Source organism: Nelumbo lutea, chromosome 5 (assembly GCF_056320005.1).
Source record: "Nelumbo lutea isolate HS-2025 chromosome 5, American lotus-T2T, whole genome shotgun sequence".
In the NCBI taxonomy this organism is placed as follows: domain Eukaryota; kingdom Viridiplantae; phylum Streptophyta; class Magnoliopsida; order Proteales; family Nelumbonaceae; genus Nelumbo; species Nelumbo lutea.
The window spans coordinates 24,041,202-24,059,373 of NC_142688.1; the positions used below are offsets into that span (position 1 = coordinate 24,041,202).

General features: G+C 34.8%; 1 protein-coding gene and 1 long non-coding RNA gene across 7 annotated transcripts in view; one reads left to right on the forward strand and one right to left on the reverse strand.

Annotated features, from left to right (window-relative positions):
- The first annotated feature begins 6,455 nt into the window (after window positions 1-6,455).
- LOC148851041 (uncharacterized) lies at window positions 6,456-17,993 on the forward strand. The gene is made up of 3 exons (XR_016099293.1): window positions 6,456-6,725; window positions 11,843-11,952; window positions 17,688-17,993. It is a non-coding gene; the product is annotated as an uncharacterized LOC148851041 (long non-coding RNA).
- Window positions 10,393-18,172, reverse strand: part of LOC148851042 (vacuolar protein sorting-associated protein, putative (DUF1162)) — a 92,636-nt gene continuing 84,856 nt past the window's right edge. For 4 of the 6 annotated variants that reach the window (XM_088944885.1, XM_088944884.1, XM_088944882.1 and 1 more), the window contains 12 exons: window positions 17,932-18,048; window positions 17,631-17,798; window positions 17,394-17,522; window positions 17,194-17,283; window positions 16,903-17,009; window positions 16,649-16,797; window positions 14,309-14,391; window positions 14,126-14,221; window positions 13,883-14,005; window positions 13,552-13,635; window positions 11,828-11,971; window positions 10,393-11,654 (listed from right to left, as the gene is read on the reverse strand). In XM_088944885.1, coding sequence (XP_088801011.1) covers window positions 11,349-11,654; window positions 11,828-11,971; window positions 13,552-13,635; window positions 13,883-14,005; window positions 14,126-14,221; window positions 14,309-14,391; window positions 16,649-16,797; window positions 16,903-17,009; window positions 17,194-17,283; window positions 17,394-17,522; window positions 17,631-17,798; window positions 17,932-18,048 — 1,596 coding nt within the window. In that variant the 3' untranslated portion in view covers window positions 10,393-11,348. Of the gene's footprint in view, window positions 11,655-11,827; window positions 11,972-13,551; window positions 13,636-13,882; window positions 14,006-14,101; window positions 14,222-14,308; window positions 14,392-16,648; window positions 16,798-16,902; window positions 17,010-17,193; window positions 17,284-17,393; window positions 17,523-17,630; window positions 17,799-17,931; window positions 18,049-18,172 lie in introns of all 6 variants that reach the window. The other 2 variants (XR_016099292.1, XM_088944883.1) reach the window with 2 other exon arrangements.

Here is an 18,172-nt window from a genome sequence, read left to right on the forward strand (position 1 = left end):
TTATAATATGACCGGCCGATACTTTAAACCTTTCTTGCACACATGCTTTGCACATGATTGTTTGAGACTTGAGAAGGTTGTGTCATATATATTGAAGAGAAGCGACATTCACATGAAGCCACTTGCCCAAGCAAGCTTTGAGATTATGTAGTAAATACTGGACTAAGTGGATCCATCAAAAGCACAAAGTTGGCAAAGTTTACAACTTTACCTATTCGAGACCATTATTTTAGAATTTCATGGATTAAAGAATTACCGGCTGGTAATCTGAAAATGTGGGCTTTAGAATTCTTTTTTCTTTATCTTTCATAGTAGCAGATCCTTATCAGAGATCCTATTTTATCATAATTCCTCTGAGATAGCATTGTTTTATGGATCGCCTTTAAATTCCACTAATCAAACACTACTGTTACAAGTTTTAAGATTTTCTAATTCTCTATGATCAACTTCTCATAACTTAACACTAAATAAAGTGGTACCCGCTTCTTACCTGCTTCCATGGGCTTGGGCCTTGGAGTAGTTAAACTACGCTTTCAGCACCGAAATGCATGAACGAAGAAGGGCCCTCTCAATAAATGGGGCCAACTTTACTGATTGAAAAAAAAAAATGGAGCAAAGTTTTGATACTTTATGATATCTCAAAATAGATTTTTAATTTTCCTATTCTATCTTTTGGATTAGAACCTTATCATTCGAATAGTTTATTTACATATTAATTTAGTAACCAGTGATTTTTCAAAAAGTAAAAGAAAAACTTTAACTAGAGTTGTGTTTACTACCATTTCTATTTCAATACAAATGGGTGAGAAATATGTGTTGTTATATCATATTTGAGACTCATTTGAACTAGAAAAAAAATGCATATATGGGATTGACCATTAACATTTATATTTCTTTTGTATTAATCATTGACATTTATAGTTGAAACGTTAAATTTAACTTGTATTAATCGATCTAAAATGTTTCAAGTAAAAACAATTGTTTTTTGGTCATTCTTTCCCTTTCTTTTTGTTTTGGTTTTTTGAGGTATATTCAAGGCTCAAAGTATCGGAAAATGCCAAGTGTAATCGATAAGATAATTTTAAGAGACGTATCGGGATATGCCTTGAATACGCATGTATATCGTAGAAAAAATAAGATACACATGAAAATACTATAAATACTTCAAAAAATCATAAAAATACATCAATAACACTAAATATATGGCCTTAATGAGGTGTTCATACATTAAATTAATATATTTTAATGATTTTATGAAGAAATATATCGTAGTCAATTATAATTTCATTAAAAAATCATATGCTTAACTATAATTTTTATAAATTATAATTCTTAGGGGGCGTCCTTTTTTTTATTGGATTTTGAGAAGGGGGAAAGTTAGTCAATGGGATTTTGATTCCCATTTTAACCAAGAAACCTATGTTATTTTTTTTTTAAATTTGTGTGGGGATTAGGAAAAAGTTTATTTTCCTAGGTACCACTTACCTGAGTAAGTGATACCCATCTCCTAGGTGGGAAGATAACTTTCCCACTTGGGAAGAAAGTTGCCAATACTTGAATGGGATAAAAATGTCCCTTTCAATAATGGATTTTTATGGCTAAAATGGTCATTACTTTATTTACATAGGAAATAAAAGAACATGGGTAAATACACTTAATCGGACAAGTCTTTCTTAGGAAATACTTAACCGAGTAAGTAATTTATCGAAAAACAAACAAGGCCTTAAGTTTTAAAGGATGGGAAAACTCAACTATTCTATCCAACCATGAAATATGCACTGGCACAACTTCTAAGTGAAAATATAACTAATATTTATTTCTTATTTAAATAATTATTATTTATTTTTAATTTTTAAAAATTACAAAAAATAATAAAACATTGTCAAAAAAAATATCAAAATTTTTTCGATCCTTGTGAATAGATCATAAAATATAATTAATTATTATTTATTTTTTAATTCTAAAAATATAAAAAATATTGAAGAAGAAATTTCAATTGCTCTATAAATATGATAGATAATCCATAGATCTAAAACATACTAACTAAGCCTTTATAGGTAGATAAAAAATACATTTTCAATTTATTTTGTTATTTTATATTTTTTCCTAAATCTTCTTTATAAAATTTCAATAGATTTATTCATAATACAAGAAAAAGTGATTTTGAATATAAGAAATTTATATCAACATAGGTTTGAACATTTTCAAGCATTCAAGTAAAAAAACACAAGATATTATGAAATTTTGAAAAAACTTACCTATTTTTGCAATATTTTTCAAACTTGAAGAATTTCAAAAACATTTGATGATTCACACTTGTTTCCTTGCATTTTTTTTTTTTATATATCTAGCAATTTATGAATAAAATTTGAAGTTTAAGAGTCATTTGAAGGTGAAAGAAGGTTTATTTTAGGGGAAAAGATCCCCTTTTATTTATTTTTTTCCACTTTTTTGTCCATTGCAATATATTGACTAATACACTACCGATACAGTTCGACACGGATTTGATATAGTGAAAAAAAAGACATCACTAATTTTCCACCATATCTTGTATCGAGCATACAATCAAACGCATCATGTGTGAAATTTGAAACCTAGGGTATATTCGGTCCGTTTGTGGTTGCATTTGTGTTATGCCCGATTATGAAACAAAAAAGACAATGTATGCATTAGAGGCTCCCCTTGTTTTGAACACCCAATTAATTGTATTGTCAAACTAGAAAATAGGGTTGAATGTTTCAAACATGATGTGACCATTAGCAGAATTAATACTCACATATATTTTTTCTAAAAATGAACTACCAACAAAAGACTCTCTTGCATCGCGTGGTTCAAAGCATTACCACTAAATTCGTGATTGAACGTACTCTCAACAAATTGTGTGGTTCAAAACAATTAAATTACACAGTTACACTTTCGCAACAATGGATCGCTTTCTTTTTTATTTCAAGGAAATAACAAACATAAATTTATTTAATTTGAATCACAAAAAATGACCGACCACCTGAATCTTACACATACGGTGATTACTTATCAATGGTGTATATGAACTGTACGTAAAGCAAAAAACTTGAACAGGAGATAAAATCGATACGTTACAGTGAAATCTTTTAATAAACATTTATTTTAAGTGTTGGAACTACACGAAAATAAATCTAAAATAACTGTTTATTTTGAAAATAAACCAACATTTGGTGGCTTTTTTAAGTGCAGATTCAGTAAGTGCTTTTGTTTTTGACAAATTAGTTTCTAATGTTTTGCGAGCACCCTTCCAGGTTCTCTCTCTCTCTCTCATTCCTTTCTTTCCTCCTCCCTTTATCCCTTTCCCTCCTCTTTTCCTCATTTCCTCACACCACTGCTACAATGAACATGAAAACAGGTCACGTGGCAAGTATTTACGGTTAGGGGTATAATTGCCATTTTATGCAAAAATAGATACTTATAAGGACTTTACCAGACACTTGAATACAAATAAATACTTATATTAAGTCTAGATGGTTCCAGAAAAAGCCCTCCAAACACTAATAAATACTTAAAAATAAGTATTTTTGGAGTAAGTATTTATTTACCTAGCATATTCTTTAGTGATAAATAAATCTTGTAAATCATAAACCAATAAAAAATAATAATATCTTTAACATGATCAGTTGAAATTTTGATTTAATATACAACAAATATATTCATCTCATTCAGATTTTATGGCAAAATCTATTATACATTCTATAGAAATCATTGCAACAAAACTAAAAAATAACAAACCAAACAAAAATAACACATTTAATAACATCTTTAACGTTATTAAAGTCTTTAATGATAAAAAAGTATTGTAATGAAATAATAACAATTAAATAAATCATATAACATATTTAACATGGTTGAAATATTAATTTAAAATGTGACAAATATTCCAAATACATGCACCCAATAATAATTAATAAGAAGGCTTTGGTTGTGGCAAATTGTAAATCTATAACTACTAGCTCTTAATCTACTTGAGTAGTAAATATTAAATACCACACAAAATTGTGGGTCATCATCGTTATCCTGAACTGAAAGAAAATGTCTCCAAATTCCAAAATATGATTACTTCTTTATCAGAAGCTTCATCCTTAACAAAGAACAAAAATTCATTCTACCATAACTGAGAACAAAACATTTAGACAGGAGGGATGTTATTGAGTGTGTCAAACGCCCTGCACCGGCTAAATGCCTTAAATGAAGAAAATGACAAAAACCGTCAATGATGGTAAATGACGATGACGGTTATTGATTGGGGCTCTGTGATAACTTTACTTTGAAGTTACATTAATTCTTTCATGATTTACATTAAAAAACTTAAATTACTTGTTTGTCATTATTCTGGTGAGAGGCTGAGGTCCTGACTCCTGAGCTGAGCCCTCGCTCTCATGGCCTTGGTAGCCGGGAGTGGGGACGGGACCAGACCAAATCACCACCAACCTAGACACCAGGGCTGCTGTGTCTCGCATGGCTTACGCGTTACACATGCGCAGAGAGTAACGCTTTGTTGCTTAGCAAGTGCTGAGAACCCTACTTTTGGCTTTGATTTTTTTTTTTTAATTATATTGTTAATTAGCGCGCTCATCGAATCAAATCAACACCCAGAGAAGTTTATACAGTACACTTCAGCTCGGGTGAATTCCTACATCTCAATATGACATGCAAAAATTATACAAAGAGACAAACCAACCAGATCTCTCTCTCTCTCTCTCTCTCTCTCTCTCTCTCTCTTTATACAGTGGTATTAGTAGTAGTACCATATACATACAAAGCTAGAAGCACTCTTAATGCCCTATTTAATTACAACACCTGACGAGATCATTTAATGTGTGCGATAGATAGGAAACTGAGCAGATTCACCGGAATCTGAAACAACAAGATCGATGAGTTGGCAAAGGGGAAAGGACCTTTCAGTCGAACTCCAACACTAGCAATTGCTTCGGCGAAGACAGATGCCATTTTCGTTTTTCCGCAAGAGAGAGCGCACGGGCTTACTACTAGGGAGCAGAGAAGGCGTCCTCTAACCACCTCTCCTCCTGGAGGAAATCATCCATCCTTCCCGGAAGGGGCGAGTTTAAGAGAGCTTGCAGAGCGTTCCGGACCTTGTTTACGCGCTTGCGGTGGCGGATGCGCCGAAGAACGTCATCTTTGTCTAGAGTTTCGGAGGTGCGAGAGGGTTTTAGGTACAAGCGGGTTGTGACTGGGACATTGGTCTTGGGATCTTGTCGATCTCCGGAGTAGTTGGTCTTCTCCGACTGCGAGAAAGCCGATTGGTTTTTGGAAGAAATCATACAATCCATTTCGCCTGAGGACGAAAGAACGAGCAAATCAGAGATGGCAAGAGACTAAACAAACAAACGAAGAGAGACACAGGCAGATACAGAGAGCTAGAGAAAGAGGAAATGAAGGTTTGAAGAGGTGGATGTGTGGGGTCTTTTATAGCCGGTTTGCGGCCTCGATGGTCGAGTATGTAGTCGGTGAATAATTTTGATGGGCGGTTTGGATTTGTTTTGTAAAAGTAATTAATGATTAATCAAGTATTAGTTTAGTTGATTAAAGAAACAGTAAACAAGGTTATCAAAGCTGTTATTCTTCTACTTATCCCAAAACTAAAAAGGAGACAATATTATTAAGTAATTTTGTACAAGTGTGGCCCCTTGCATTATATCAGCATCCATTAATTGTCAGACCAAAATCTTCAGGCGGGACCTTCCAAATGGATTTTTACTTTAATCATGAATCATCAAATCAATGGTGAAGAATCATAAAACTGCTAAAGATGATAATCAAATGGTCATCATAATCTACTTCCAGCATACCAGATTCTCTCAAAACAGTGTTCTGAAGACAAGCAAAACAAAAACCCTTTAGGGCTTAGGCCCCAGCAACTCACTTTAATTTGGGTGTATTAAATTAAAATTGAAAAAGGGGTTAAACCGTTAAACACGGTTTTCTCTTATTTCCTATGAGATTTAGAGCAGAATATTTATTTTATTTTAGAAAAAAAAGGTAAAAACATGGAGGAATGAGTCTGAGAGTCTGGTCCTTTTTCTTTTGGGCCGCCTTGGAAGGGTCAAACAGCGCTCACCACCTTTCACAAAAAATGCTTCAAGCCTTCAAGGAGAAGGATTTATCATATAACAAAACAGCGGCCACTTCCGGTTGTTTTGGTTTGGTACCAAACAGAGGGCGTTTTGATTGAATTCAGTGACTACTTTACTTACTTTATCTGTTGGCTATCCTTTACTCACTACAGGACTATCCTTCACTCGCTACAGGAGTTGATCCAAAACAAAAACAGATAGAAACCAAGCGACCACGTGTTATTGTTTTATTCAGCGCAGAACCGTCGCAGACATGTGGGCTCCCTGTAACTTCGTTGGGCTGGTGGTTTCCATTCTCGATATATGCGAAGTGACGACACCAGGCATCACAACAACACAGAAACGACGTACGTCCAAAACTAATGCCTAGAAGTCGGACGGATATCACTTTTAATTTCTTCTCTAGCTCCGACACTGTATTCTATTCACCACCCCTTGGAGCTGGAGGAGCAATGCTGCTTTTACCAATGTAGATCCTCCATATCAGATTGGGGAGCCTACTGTACGTATCTAACCTGAGAATATTTGAAGAATACGCACGCAAGAGGCAAGGCCATTCATCAGTCATCACACAGGGTTCTCTTAGAATTGGCTGCATATTTGGTATGCTTAGTTTACCCTACAATACTTGAATTCTTCCTCTAGAATGAGGGTAAACTAAGTAATTTTTTCTAAGTAAATGCTTAAAATAAGGGCTTTCTTTTGCCATATTACTGTGTGTAAGGTAATAATTATCAGGGTGGTGAATAGAATGTGTAAGGTAATAATTATCAGGGTCTTTGATTCCGTTTATGTTTATTTAATAAATGTTTTGTATTTGTGTGATTTTAAAACTGAGAAACACATCTAAGGTGTTATTAGGCGTAAAATGCCAATAAACACCTCCCTGTTTTAGGAAACTCTGAAGTTTCCTGAAATAGGAGACACTCAGAAACCAAAATTTGCTTTTAATGAGGCATTTGCTGATGGGGCACCTATTTGGCACTGTCAGTAAACATTTACTTAATAAACATAAACGAAACCAAACATATACTATGTTATACACCTAGACAAGTCCCTGTGACAAATTGATGGGTATTCGCAGAGGAAGGGATCAGTACAATTTTTGGGCCCCAAATGCATGTAAAATTTCTAGGTTGTTTACACTTTAAACTTTGCCAAGTAACCAAATTAATTCTATTTCTGTATAACAAATAGCCATTCAAAATCTAATTTTTCAAGGTTGTAAAATCCATGATGCAGAAAGACATGATACCGAAAGGACTTTAACCAATCAAAACCCCGGATAAATGCCACCTAACTAGTTACCACTTACCACTTTTATGATACCGTTTCATTGGTTACAAAATTTTGCCTGTATAATAGTCGAGTCCATAATATTAATATAAAAATGATTAAAAACACTACGCAGAAGTCAGAACAAATGCCATAGGATTTGTTAATAGAAATTAAAGTAGAAAGAATCGCATAGCATTCCTAATTTTGCCAAGCCAAACTAAACCCACCTGAAGCGTTCCTTTTGCGTTTATATGTATGGTCCCATAAGTTTTTATAATATTTATTAATTTTATTTTTTAGATAAATATTATTGGATTCTATTATTTCTTATTACACGAATTAAATTTAAATAGATATTGATTTTACTAATAATTTTATTTTTATTAATTATGCTTCAAGTCCATGGGCTTTGCTAAATGAAATTAAAGTATAACTGTATAAAGAGCCTTGAGACATTTCCATTTGGGGATAGTTGGTCAAAGACCAACCCAAGTTTTATTTTTTGTGATGTATTTTTCAATAAATGTGTATTATTTTAGATGGACTTTAAAATAAAAATTATTTTAAAAATTAATAAACTAATTATTTTAAATGGAATCTAAATCAACTTTTAAATTTTAACAATATTTGTTAATTATTCATTTCATTAATATTTTATGCATATTAGTTATTGTTAGATAAATTTTTATTATTTTTAAATTGACTTTTTAAGTTAATAAAATTAATTTTTATTTATTTATGTGTCTAAATTATATATGATTGTCATATACATAAATATATATGGGTCGGGCCTAAAGTATTGAGCTTAGGGCCAAGCTTGGAATTTTTGCACCAGAAATAATCACCCCTTAAAAGGGGAGAGTGGATAATGATGAAGATAAGGATGCTAGCAAGGCAGATACGGGGTAATGCGCTCATTATCCATCCGAGTTCAGATTTCCTGCCCACACAAAATCTACCCACATAACATCGCAGCTATGCAGGGGGAGATGTTCCTAATTCACGGGAGTAGTGTGTTGTGAGTAGAGTGGGAGGTGATCCGGAATCTCTCCATTCCCACCTTGCAGCCAAAATCCCCTGCCCGGTCCAAATCCATCCCTGATTGCGGGGAAGCAATCCCCATCATCGTTTTTGTTCCCATCTCCATATAAGAATATGGAAAACTTGCCCCATTCGGTATAGGGGTAGGTCAGGGCAAGGGTGGAGAGTTCCATGTAGACCCCATCCTCGATTGAGGCCAAAAAAATTTTCCCATCTCCATTTAAGATTGAGGAAACCCAACCTCATTGGTGGCGGCTTGGGTCAAGGCCCTGATTTTATTGGGAAAATTGCACCCCTAGATGCTGACATGGACAACCATGTTTTAGTATATAGAATAAATAATAATAATAATTAATTAAGCTTGACCAATTTAATTATTCCTTTTATCAAGCTAATTTAATTATTGTGTTGCTAAGTAACCTAAATTACATTTTATGTAATTAATCTTTTTTAATTATATGATCAATTTTTAATTGCTTAACAAATTTTTATTTCATTTATTAAGCTAAATTAATTAAGACAATTTGATTTTGAATTAGAAATTTGACTAGAAATAACAATTATTTGAATTGAAGTTGTTAACAAAGTTAAATTAATATGATTTATTTAATTAAGTTAATTATTTAAGATAAGCCAACTAAGTAACTTAAGGTTGTAAGTTATTAATTTTTTCATTGTTTATTTATGTAATCAATCCTTATCAGTTATGTAAACAACTTTTAATTATTTAACCATTTATCATTTTTTTTCATTTTATTTCAGCCACACATGGCGAAAATGTCTTTTATGGGGAGATGTTTCCAATGTGCAGCTGTAATGTCCTATGGGTATGTGTGGGTAGGGTTTTTGTAGATAACAATCCCGATTGTTAGAAGAGGGAGATATTTTAGGAGTACTTTTAGGTAATGGGGTTTGGGTTGGGAATATTTAAGGTAGGTTTACATGCGGCATATGTTATACCATTCTTAGAGAATTAAAAATAAAAATCAAAAAAGAGAAAATTAGAATGAGGATTTTGGAGAAAAACTGGCCATGTGACGTGGACAATATTATTTTAGTTATATAATATAGACTAGAATAACCCCGTACTAAGTACGGGGTAACTAAATGTGTGTTATAATATAGTTTGAAGTTTATTATTTAGTTATCAAAAATTAAATTAAAAAAAATCATATGGGTCTTGCATCTTTGTAATTGACAATCTATTTTGACCTATTTTATTTGAAACCCACTATTAATTTATGTTTTTTATTAATTTGATTTAAGATATTAAATGATATCTTATTAGTAAACAATAACCCACTCTATTTGGTATTTACTATTTATCTAATAAATCTATTTTGATTTATTAATTTTTATAAGTTAAATTAGGTTGCTTCCTAAAAGTTAAATCAAGTTTGTAATTAATAAAGTATTTTCCTTTTAAAAAAATCATTTATGGTAATCTTTTAATGGGTCCCACTATTTGTATTTAATAGACTACAGATAAACATGTGTTAAACTAATAAATAATTGTCTATTGTGATGAGAATGTTTAGGAGTAAAACTACCTACTTTTTGAATCATATTTCTTAAATTAATAAGATGCCACGTGTCTGAATGGTGGTAGTGGGCTGTGAGCTTTAATAGGAAATTTTCAAAAGTTGCCATGTGTCTAGCTTTCTAGAAAACGAGAAGGCCATTTGTCTGAATTGTAGTAGTGGGTTGTGGGCTTTAACATTAACTTCCCAAAAAATGCCACATGTCTGAATGGTGGGAGGTTATAGCCTGAAGACCTTCCTATATATATATATATATATATATATATATATATATATATATATATATATATTAGATTGACTGCTAAAAGATTACATGGCTAGAAATTTGCAGCTGAAATTTCAGCCACGCTTTAAGCCCAAACCAATTGCAGCCACACTCAAAACAACCGGGTCTTCTCTAAATGACAGACTGGAAAAATATAAACAATTTTTTAGCGGTAATGTGATTAAGTGTTACTAAAAATGGTACTGTATGTACAAGTATAGACCTATGTACAAAGCAGAAGCTATATAATGGGGACAAAAAGACCAACATATATACCTTTTCTGCTGAATATACAGAGTTATAGGCACATCATCGAATCCTTTGGAGATAGACAACCATGCCAATAGCTTATCACACTGCATCCAATGGAGAGGATCAGTTTACAAAGATGCTAGCATTCCTTTCCTTCCATACGATCCAGGATATGGCAAAAGGGAAGATAGCCACAGAGAATCCCACATGCTGGGGCTTTCAGAAGCTAACATAAAAATGACTCCCATATGGAAAGCATAAACCACTAACATGCACCAAAAAAGTCCAGAAAAGGCACCCATACCGGAGAGCAGAGTTCTCAATGAAGGGAAAACGAGGTTAGCGGACCCTTTACACCTTGTTCCATAAGCTGCATGTGGTATTCTTTAAGAGAAATCTCGTCTTATTGGTAGACACTTTAAACATATGCCAAATAGAACAGTATAGACCATGGAATGCAAACCTTGAAGCTGCCGTTAGGCTCCCCATATCTGAGTTATATGGAAGTCGCTTCTCATCAAACATCATAAAGAAAGAATGAACTGGAAATTTTCCATTTGGATATGAAGCCCAAGCTCTAGAGACTAGAATCAGTTTGAGTAAGAGGGAATTTGCTTGAATATTTTGAAGTAACGATGCTAACAAGTCCATCTCCCATCATTGAGACTGCATCTGAAGAAACTTGGATTCCAGACTATACAATCTGACTTTTAGTAGTAATCCCTAAACCAAGGCAACTATATCCAATGTGGCTGTGAAGATCGTGGTAGAGCTCTGCAAAGGGCAAAATCTGATTCCTGAGCCATCCCCTTTTTAGAATGACTCCTTTGATGAAATCATCATATGGATTCAATCACTGTCCTTTTTATCAAGAAAACTCAGCAAAAATCCACTCACAATTCGCCTAACTATGGCATTGGGAATGCAACGACATAGCCGTCCATCAATATAAGCAATCATTCCTGAGAATATGAACTTGCTTATCCCCCATTTCAGGTTAGGTTTCACTTCTTGCTTCTCTTTGTCATTTGATTTCTCCTTCCATTTGATTCTGTCCATAAATTTACCTGTTTGCTTTCTCAGCATGCGGATCGCAAAACTCACAAATAGGTGTTCACATAAAGTGAGAACTGTTGGCCCAATTTTCCATTCCTGCTAAAAAAAATCAAAGAATTATTTTCAGTGAGTTAAATTATGGGAAAGAACGAAGGCCAAAATGGATCACAATAAAGTTAAATCTGTCCATGAACAGTAGTCTTGGAATGCAAATAAAATGAAATTTCCCATACAACCCTATGAGAAGGCACAAGATACGTGGAATAACTTACACTTTCTCCTCGTAGATGATGTAGAGGACGAGAAGTCATTGAAGATTCTCCTTTCAACAGGGCCTTGCTTACAAGGAAGTTCTTCACACGGTCCACAATCTCATTCATTAGGGAACTATTTGGAGGTAAGTTTTTGAGGAGCACCTGTCGACATGTTGGACTAATTAAAAAAATATCAAAATAAATGGAGGGATCTACTAGTGATAGCATTGGTTAAGCAAGCTTCAAATATGTATCTAAGTCAAAAAAAAATCCAGCTTATTAATTTCCCCTTCACCCAGGACACTTGGTGGCATTTTCTTAAACTTTGGATGGCACTTGGTCATTTCTTGGTTACTCCCTTCCAGCAAAAAAGGAAATATTTTTATGGAACCTCAGACATTTCCTATATGTTGGTGTGCCTAGAAGGAAAGGAATAAGAGGATTTTTAGCAGAAACAATGTTTGGCTAATGCAATCACAGAAAAGGATGAAATCCATCTTCTTTTGTGTTTCTATTTTAGAAGAATTTAGTGGTCTGAGATAAATCACTTTTATAATGGTCCAGTGTGGCATAGATTATGTACTGTATATGGGTTTTAGTGCACAGCCATACTTTTTTATGGTGGGGCTGCCTCTGCCCCTTTCCATAGTTCTATTATTTAAACAATTGTGCTCAAAATTAAAAATAATAGTTATCAAGGCAGTTTCCTGGGCAAAGTGACAAGGGACCAAACAATTGACCAGTTGTGCCATGCCTTGTGCCACCTTAAAGCCGTTGCCAAGTGCTGATCCCAACTATCCATGGTTTTGGGAGAGGTAGATTGGTTAAGGACCTAACCTTTAACCTTCTTTTCACAAAGTGGCCACCCTCTGACTGGAACCATCTTCTCCCCTTTCCCGTATCCCCTTTCTTACTCCTGAATGTGCATGTTCACATCCATGCACACATGTAAGAGAAGTCCCTTCTACCCACGTATGCAAGAGAACATTGACAACAACTGAGCCTTGTGGCAACCATATGGGGATGGCTACATGTATCCTGTTTTCCCATTTCATTCTGTTTAGTGCCACAAATTTCAAAGATGATAATAAAAAATTGTTACTTTTCATCTCAATTGCTGCTTGTTTTTTTCCCCTTCTATTTGTTTAATCAAGTGACTGCTAGGCTACCTTTTTGAAATTGTAAATTGCATATTACTAACTTCCATGCTGAATATTCTTTTTGGTATATTTATTGACAACTGTTCAGAAATTTGTCAAACCACTATGTTTATATGTCGCTAATTTGCTACGTTATTTCCCCTTCTTGTTGGTTGCTCTGTTGATGACTGGTTTGTCCTTACCTTTTCAATCTAGCATATATAACATTAGAAACATAAAATATGGAAACGAGATCAAATTTGCATGCATTTTTTATGTGGTTTCCCACATAGGTGTCACTAAACATTCATGTGTGTGCCTAGGCAACAAGGCAACAACCCTCAGGCCTTATCTCACCTTGTTGTCTTGATAACTACGTGCAGAATCTTGCCTTGCCTTGTCACCATGATAACAATGTGCAGTATCAAGTCTCCAAAAGTTACAATTGATGTACAAACTTTCAGCAAGGGCTTTATGACTAAAATTGATAAATGTTTCACATACATCAAAATATTTGTATCCAACATTCAATAACTTCTCTGTAGTCGAAGAAAACTAAACAAACAAGAAAAATAAGAATGGAGGATACCAAAGAAATATCACCTGGTCATCAACAACTCTCACTCTAAGATATTCTTGTTTATATGTCATATCCAACATAGCTTGAAGGTACCCTTCAATATATAACTGCAATTTAATTTCCAAATAAGTTTGCAGTAATGATCTCAGAAACAAAGCACAATATAAGAAACCAGGCTTTCTTTTCAATAAACTTCTTTCTCCTTTTCTTTCTCCTGGTAGGTTCACCAAGTTGTTTAAAGGAATACCCACTTGAACAACATTTTTTAGAATTTAAGAAAAACCTAAAAATATTGTCAAGGTTAACTTAGCTCGAAATATCATTAAACTCAGAAAGGAAGTTAGAAAAAGGTACCTCATCAACCCCAGGACTTCGATCAAGCTTGATTTTCCTATCTGGGCCACCCTCCATAAATGCACTGCCTAAAAGTGATGGCTCCATAGCTAGTTTCAATATTCCTTGGTGAAAACCATTAACCTTTAAAATACCACAACATCCATTCAAAAAAGTCAAGAACAGTTCTTTCTTTAAAATACCGATGCATTGAAGTATTAATGTAAACATAGTATTCACCATAAGAAGCTAGGGAGATAGTACCATTCCTTTAAAACCACTTGTTTCTGCACCTTTCAGAATAGAGTCTGACATTTCAGTAACAGCAGCAAAGAGTACGTTTGATCCTGCTGTTTTCATCTGGAAGACAGCACAAAATTGATAATTTCTGCAAATATAGTTGAGTAGTATTTTCTTATGTAGGTATCTCAGTGATACAAGACTTACAGTTTTAGTCAGATCACCAAAATAGCGTTTTGTTCCAGAAAACCCTCTCTTATCGATGGACTTGCTAATGAATTTAAACATGCCTGTCCTCAACAAAGCATTGGTTAAAAAGTACAACAGGAAAGACTCAAGAATATACCGTTGGAAGCATATAAAAATAGAAGGTAATGTGCATAGAGAAGAGAGGGATCAGGGGGGCAATTAAGTTTATATTTTTTTTGTCATCTGGCTCGCCTTGTACTCATTTCTTTTTTATAGTAAAATAAACACTTTATTAAAATAAAAAATAAACGGAGAATACAATAGGAAGGTGATAAGGAATCACCTGAGAGAAAGAAACACCATAAAAACCCTTCCACTTTGGACCAAAACTCCCCCCACTCCATAACAATCTACTTCCAAGCTCAAAATCTTACTCAACAACCTCCAAAGCTTCATCAGTAATGCTTTCATTATCACTAGAAGCACTTTCCGTTCTTTTTTATTCTCCCAAGCCAGAAAGGCCTTCCTTGTGAACTCCTCCCCACAAAAGAAGAACAAACCCAACATCTATCCCACTTGGACCTTGGCTTGTACTCATTTTCTATATAATTTCTTTCTTTACTTTACCATTTTGGTTGCCTATCAATCATAAAAGTGGATACCGATTAATGAGGCTTTTCTGGATCAAAGGTGTGCATCATGTTCTCTCTGTTCACCTTCTGTTGTAATCAGAACTACAAAGTTTACTAGCATGGTTTTCCTTTTATGTTTGACTCAAGGCAATAGATGAATCACAAGAAACTAATACACCTCATCTAGGGATGTCAACAGGTCGGGTTCAGTACAGGTTTGCCTCAACCCTAACCCAACCTTCCAGCATCCCAACCCGGACCTGACCTGACATGACTTGATAATATGTAATTTCTAAACCCAATCCAACCTATATCCTTTCAATTGTACTTTTTATAACACATTTTGAAAACCTAAAAGCCATTAATTTAAGTTGGAAATTGGTTTATAGGTTCTAAGATGTCACTCTCTCCGTCATTGAAAGAAGAAAAACCAAACAAAAATGAAAAGAAATCCTAAACTTTGAGGTTATGGAGTTTGAAGTTAACAAATTATAAGAATACCCTATATATGTGTAGGGGCAAGGGGAAATATGACCCGATGGGGCAGGTCAGCCAAAACTCTAACTCGACCCTATAGTGTCAGGTCAAGCTGGGTTTACCATTTAACCCAACCCATTGACATTCCTAATCTCATCGTTGTCTACAATGGCCTATTTGAAGACCTATAAATCCTGGTTCAAAGGAACAGAAGCTCCGCGTGGCCTACATATATAAACTAATCATTCTATATAGACCTACCATTCGAGTGTTTATGTTGCTTCTAAAGGCTGCCCTCTCTCGGCTGGATGTTGGTCCAGCCTACTACGAGGATCCCGTATCCCGTACATCGTCTTTCTCCCTCCTGGGTCCCGTGGTTCCTATGCCGCCGCGTTTCCCGGTCCTTTTCTTTTAGTGCTTCGACCCGAAGCGATAGCTTCTAGCTAGTTCAGTGGATAAGATGGCTGCGCTCCAGCTCACTCAAGAATGGGACGGCAGTGGTCCGCCGGCAAGCTCGTTCTGATCTTGGACGCAGTACATTGGAATCCTGAAGCACCACCACGAACGCTACCGCGCGTCCGCCTGCGGTGCGGTAAGGCACCACCCTGTTGTGCCAGCAGCCAACTCCGGCGTGTCAGCTTAGTTATCCTCATCAAGCCACTTACTTGATGTCTAGCTTCCCAACTGGTAGACGGTTCCTTTTCCCCCAGATCAATGAAGAAGGGAGAAGTCAGTTGATTCTTCCGAAGAACCGGAAGCGAAGCGCTATGCCGGGGCGGGGGGACGGGAAAAGAAACTGCTCCGAAGAAATAAATGATAGCATATGTTTTCAATCATGCTTCATGTTCCTAATGTTGGTAAAGTTTTTGTATGTTGATACCAAGCTCACTAACTCACTTAAACATCCCCCTCCCATGCAAAATGAAAAAAAGTAGATCAGGGAAAAAGGAAAGAGTAACTCGCTAACTCTCTTGACTGTTCTTTTTTGAGGGTGGACTTTCTGTGAGGTCCTATTTGGCAGTTACTTGTACAGTTTCTCATTGTACAAAAGACCTTATACTTTTGTCTTATTACATTTATACTTTACCTTTTCTCAAAAAAAAAAAAAAAGGAAAAAGAAAAATGCAACTCCAACTAGATAGAATTGCTAACTACTTTCTAGATTCATTTTAGGCATACTGCATCAAACAGTAATATTAATTAAAGCACTAGAGCAAATAATTAATAAAGAAAAGCAGAAATACTATACCTAAGGTAAGTCCTGGAAGATTGATCAACCCACTAGAAGGATCAAAAAATACATCAAGCGAGGATGAAGCAGAATCATCAAAAATAGAAGCAAAAGCTGGTGGAAGCAATGGACTTCCTTTTGCAATATAGATGGCTCTCATGGTATACCTGGAAAGTTATTTTCAATTTATGAGGCATCATCATATCAATAATGTTGAACCAGATAAAATGAAACAAGGCAAAGCATATGAATAACTTATCTGACAGGCTTACCATGAGTAGTGTTGTGCACATTTAAGGAACAATTCGCGTACTGTAACAAGAGCATGAGTGACCAATACGCCATTGAGCTCCACAGTCTTATTTTTTACAGCGGGGATCTAGAAGAAAATGCAAACAGATAAAGAAAAGAGACACCAGAAATAGATTAATATACACTATAATCCACCCTGATAAGACAAGATGAAAACATTGGAGAGTCAATGCCAAGGATATGATTGAGCATGAAGTTCCAAACTGATCAAGTCTTAGATAAAACTTGTTTAACATGGGTTAGAAACATACTTTTATCACACTGTGAAGTAATGATCTTAGTGTTTCTTGGGCAGAGCTGTAACTTGAATAAGAGTTCCCTGGAACAAAGCTTGCTACAATCTTTATAGGCACAGAGGAACACGGATTAGCTGGCTATTAAAAACATCAGCAACTACAAACATGATCAGTTAACATATGTCAAAGAAGTAAATGGAATAAAAATATCAAACCTTTATTGGGTGGATCTCAAAATGTTCAAAGTAGAACCGTTGGCTCTGAGCATTTGGGTCACTGAGGGATGATCTCCAAAATGGAACAAGTCTCATTAAAGTCTCCTCATCAAGGTTCAAATTGATTGGCTGTAAATGACAACACCACTGAAGTCAACTACACATCTAACATTTTTATTGTAGAATGGTTATAACACAAAACAAGAGTTAATCTCTGGATGCATCATTTGATTTTACCTGCAAAAGAATGGAAGAGTATTTAACTTGTTTAACATTGGACTTGGTTGGAAGTAGGATAAAGACAATATGAAGTAGGCTGTCATTTGTGTCACAGTAATCTAACTGGCTTCTCCGTACTACTGCTGCAAAGGGAGCTCCAAGCCACTTTTCATCCACATTCAATGACTGTAGTATTCAAAGGCATGAATGCTATTAGAAAATGGAGGAAAGAAACTAAATCCACAACTGTACTATTTACTAGCTACTACATTGAGGCAAATGGCTTTTTAAAAAGCATATGGCAAAAGACAAATAATACCTGTACCCTGATCTGATTATGTTTTTGCTGATCTGTAAATAGTGAATCGACACTTATGTTTCCAAGTCTTGCAACCATAATTGGAGAGTAAGTTGGTGGCTCAGTCGTATCCATATCCTTCAGTAAATTAAATACAAGATAAAGAACGTTATGTGGAGAAAACTGCCTTATAAGAACTAATAATTACTAGTCATTTAACTGGAGATAGACAAGAAAGTAAAGAAGAATTGATGAAAAGTTT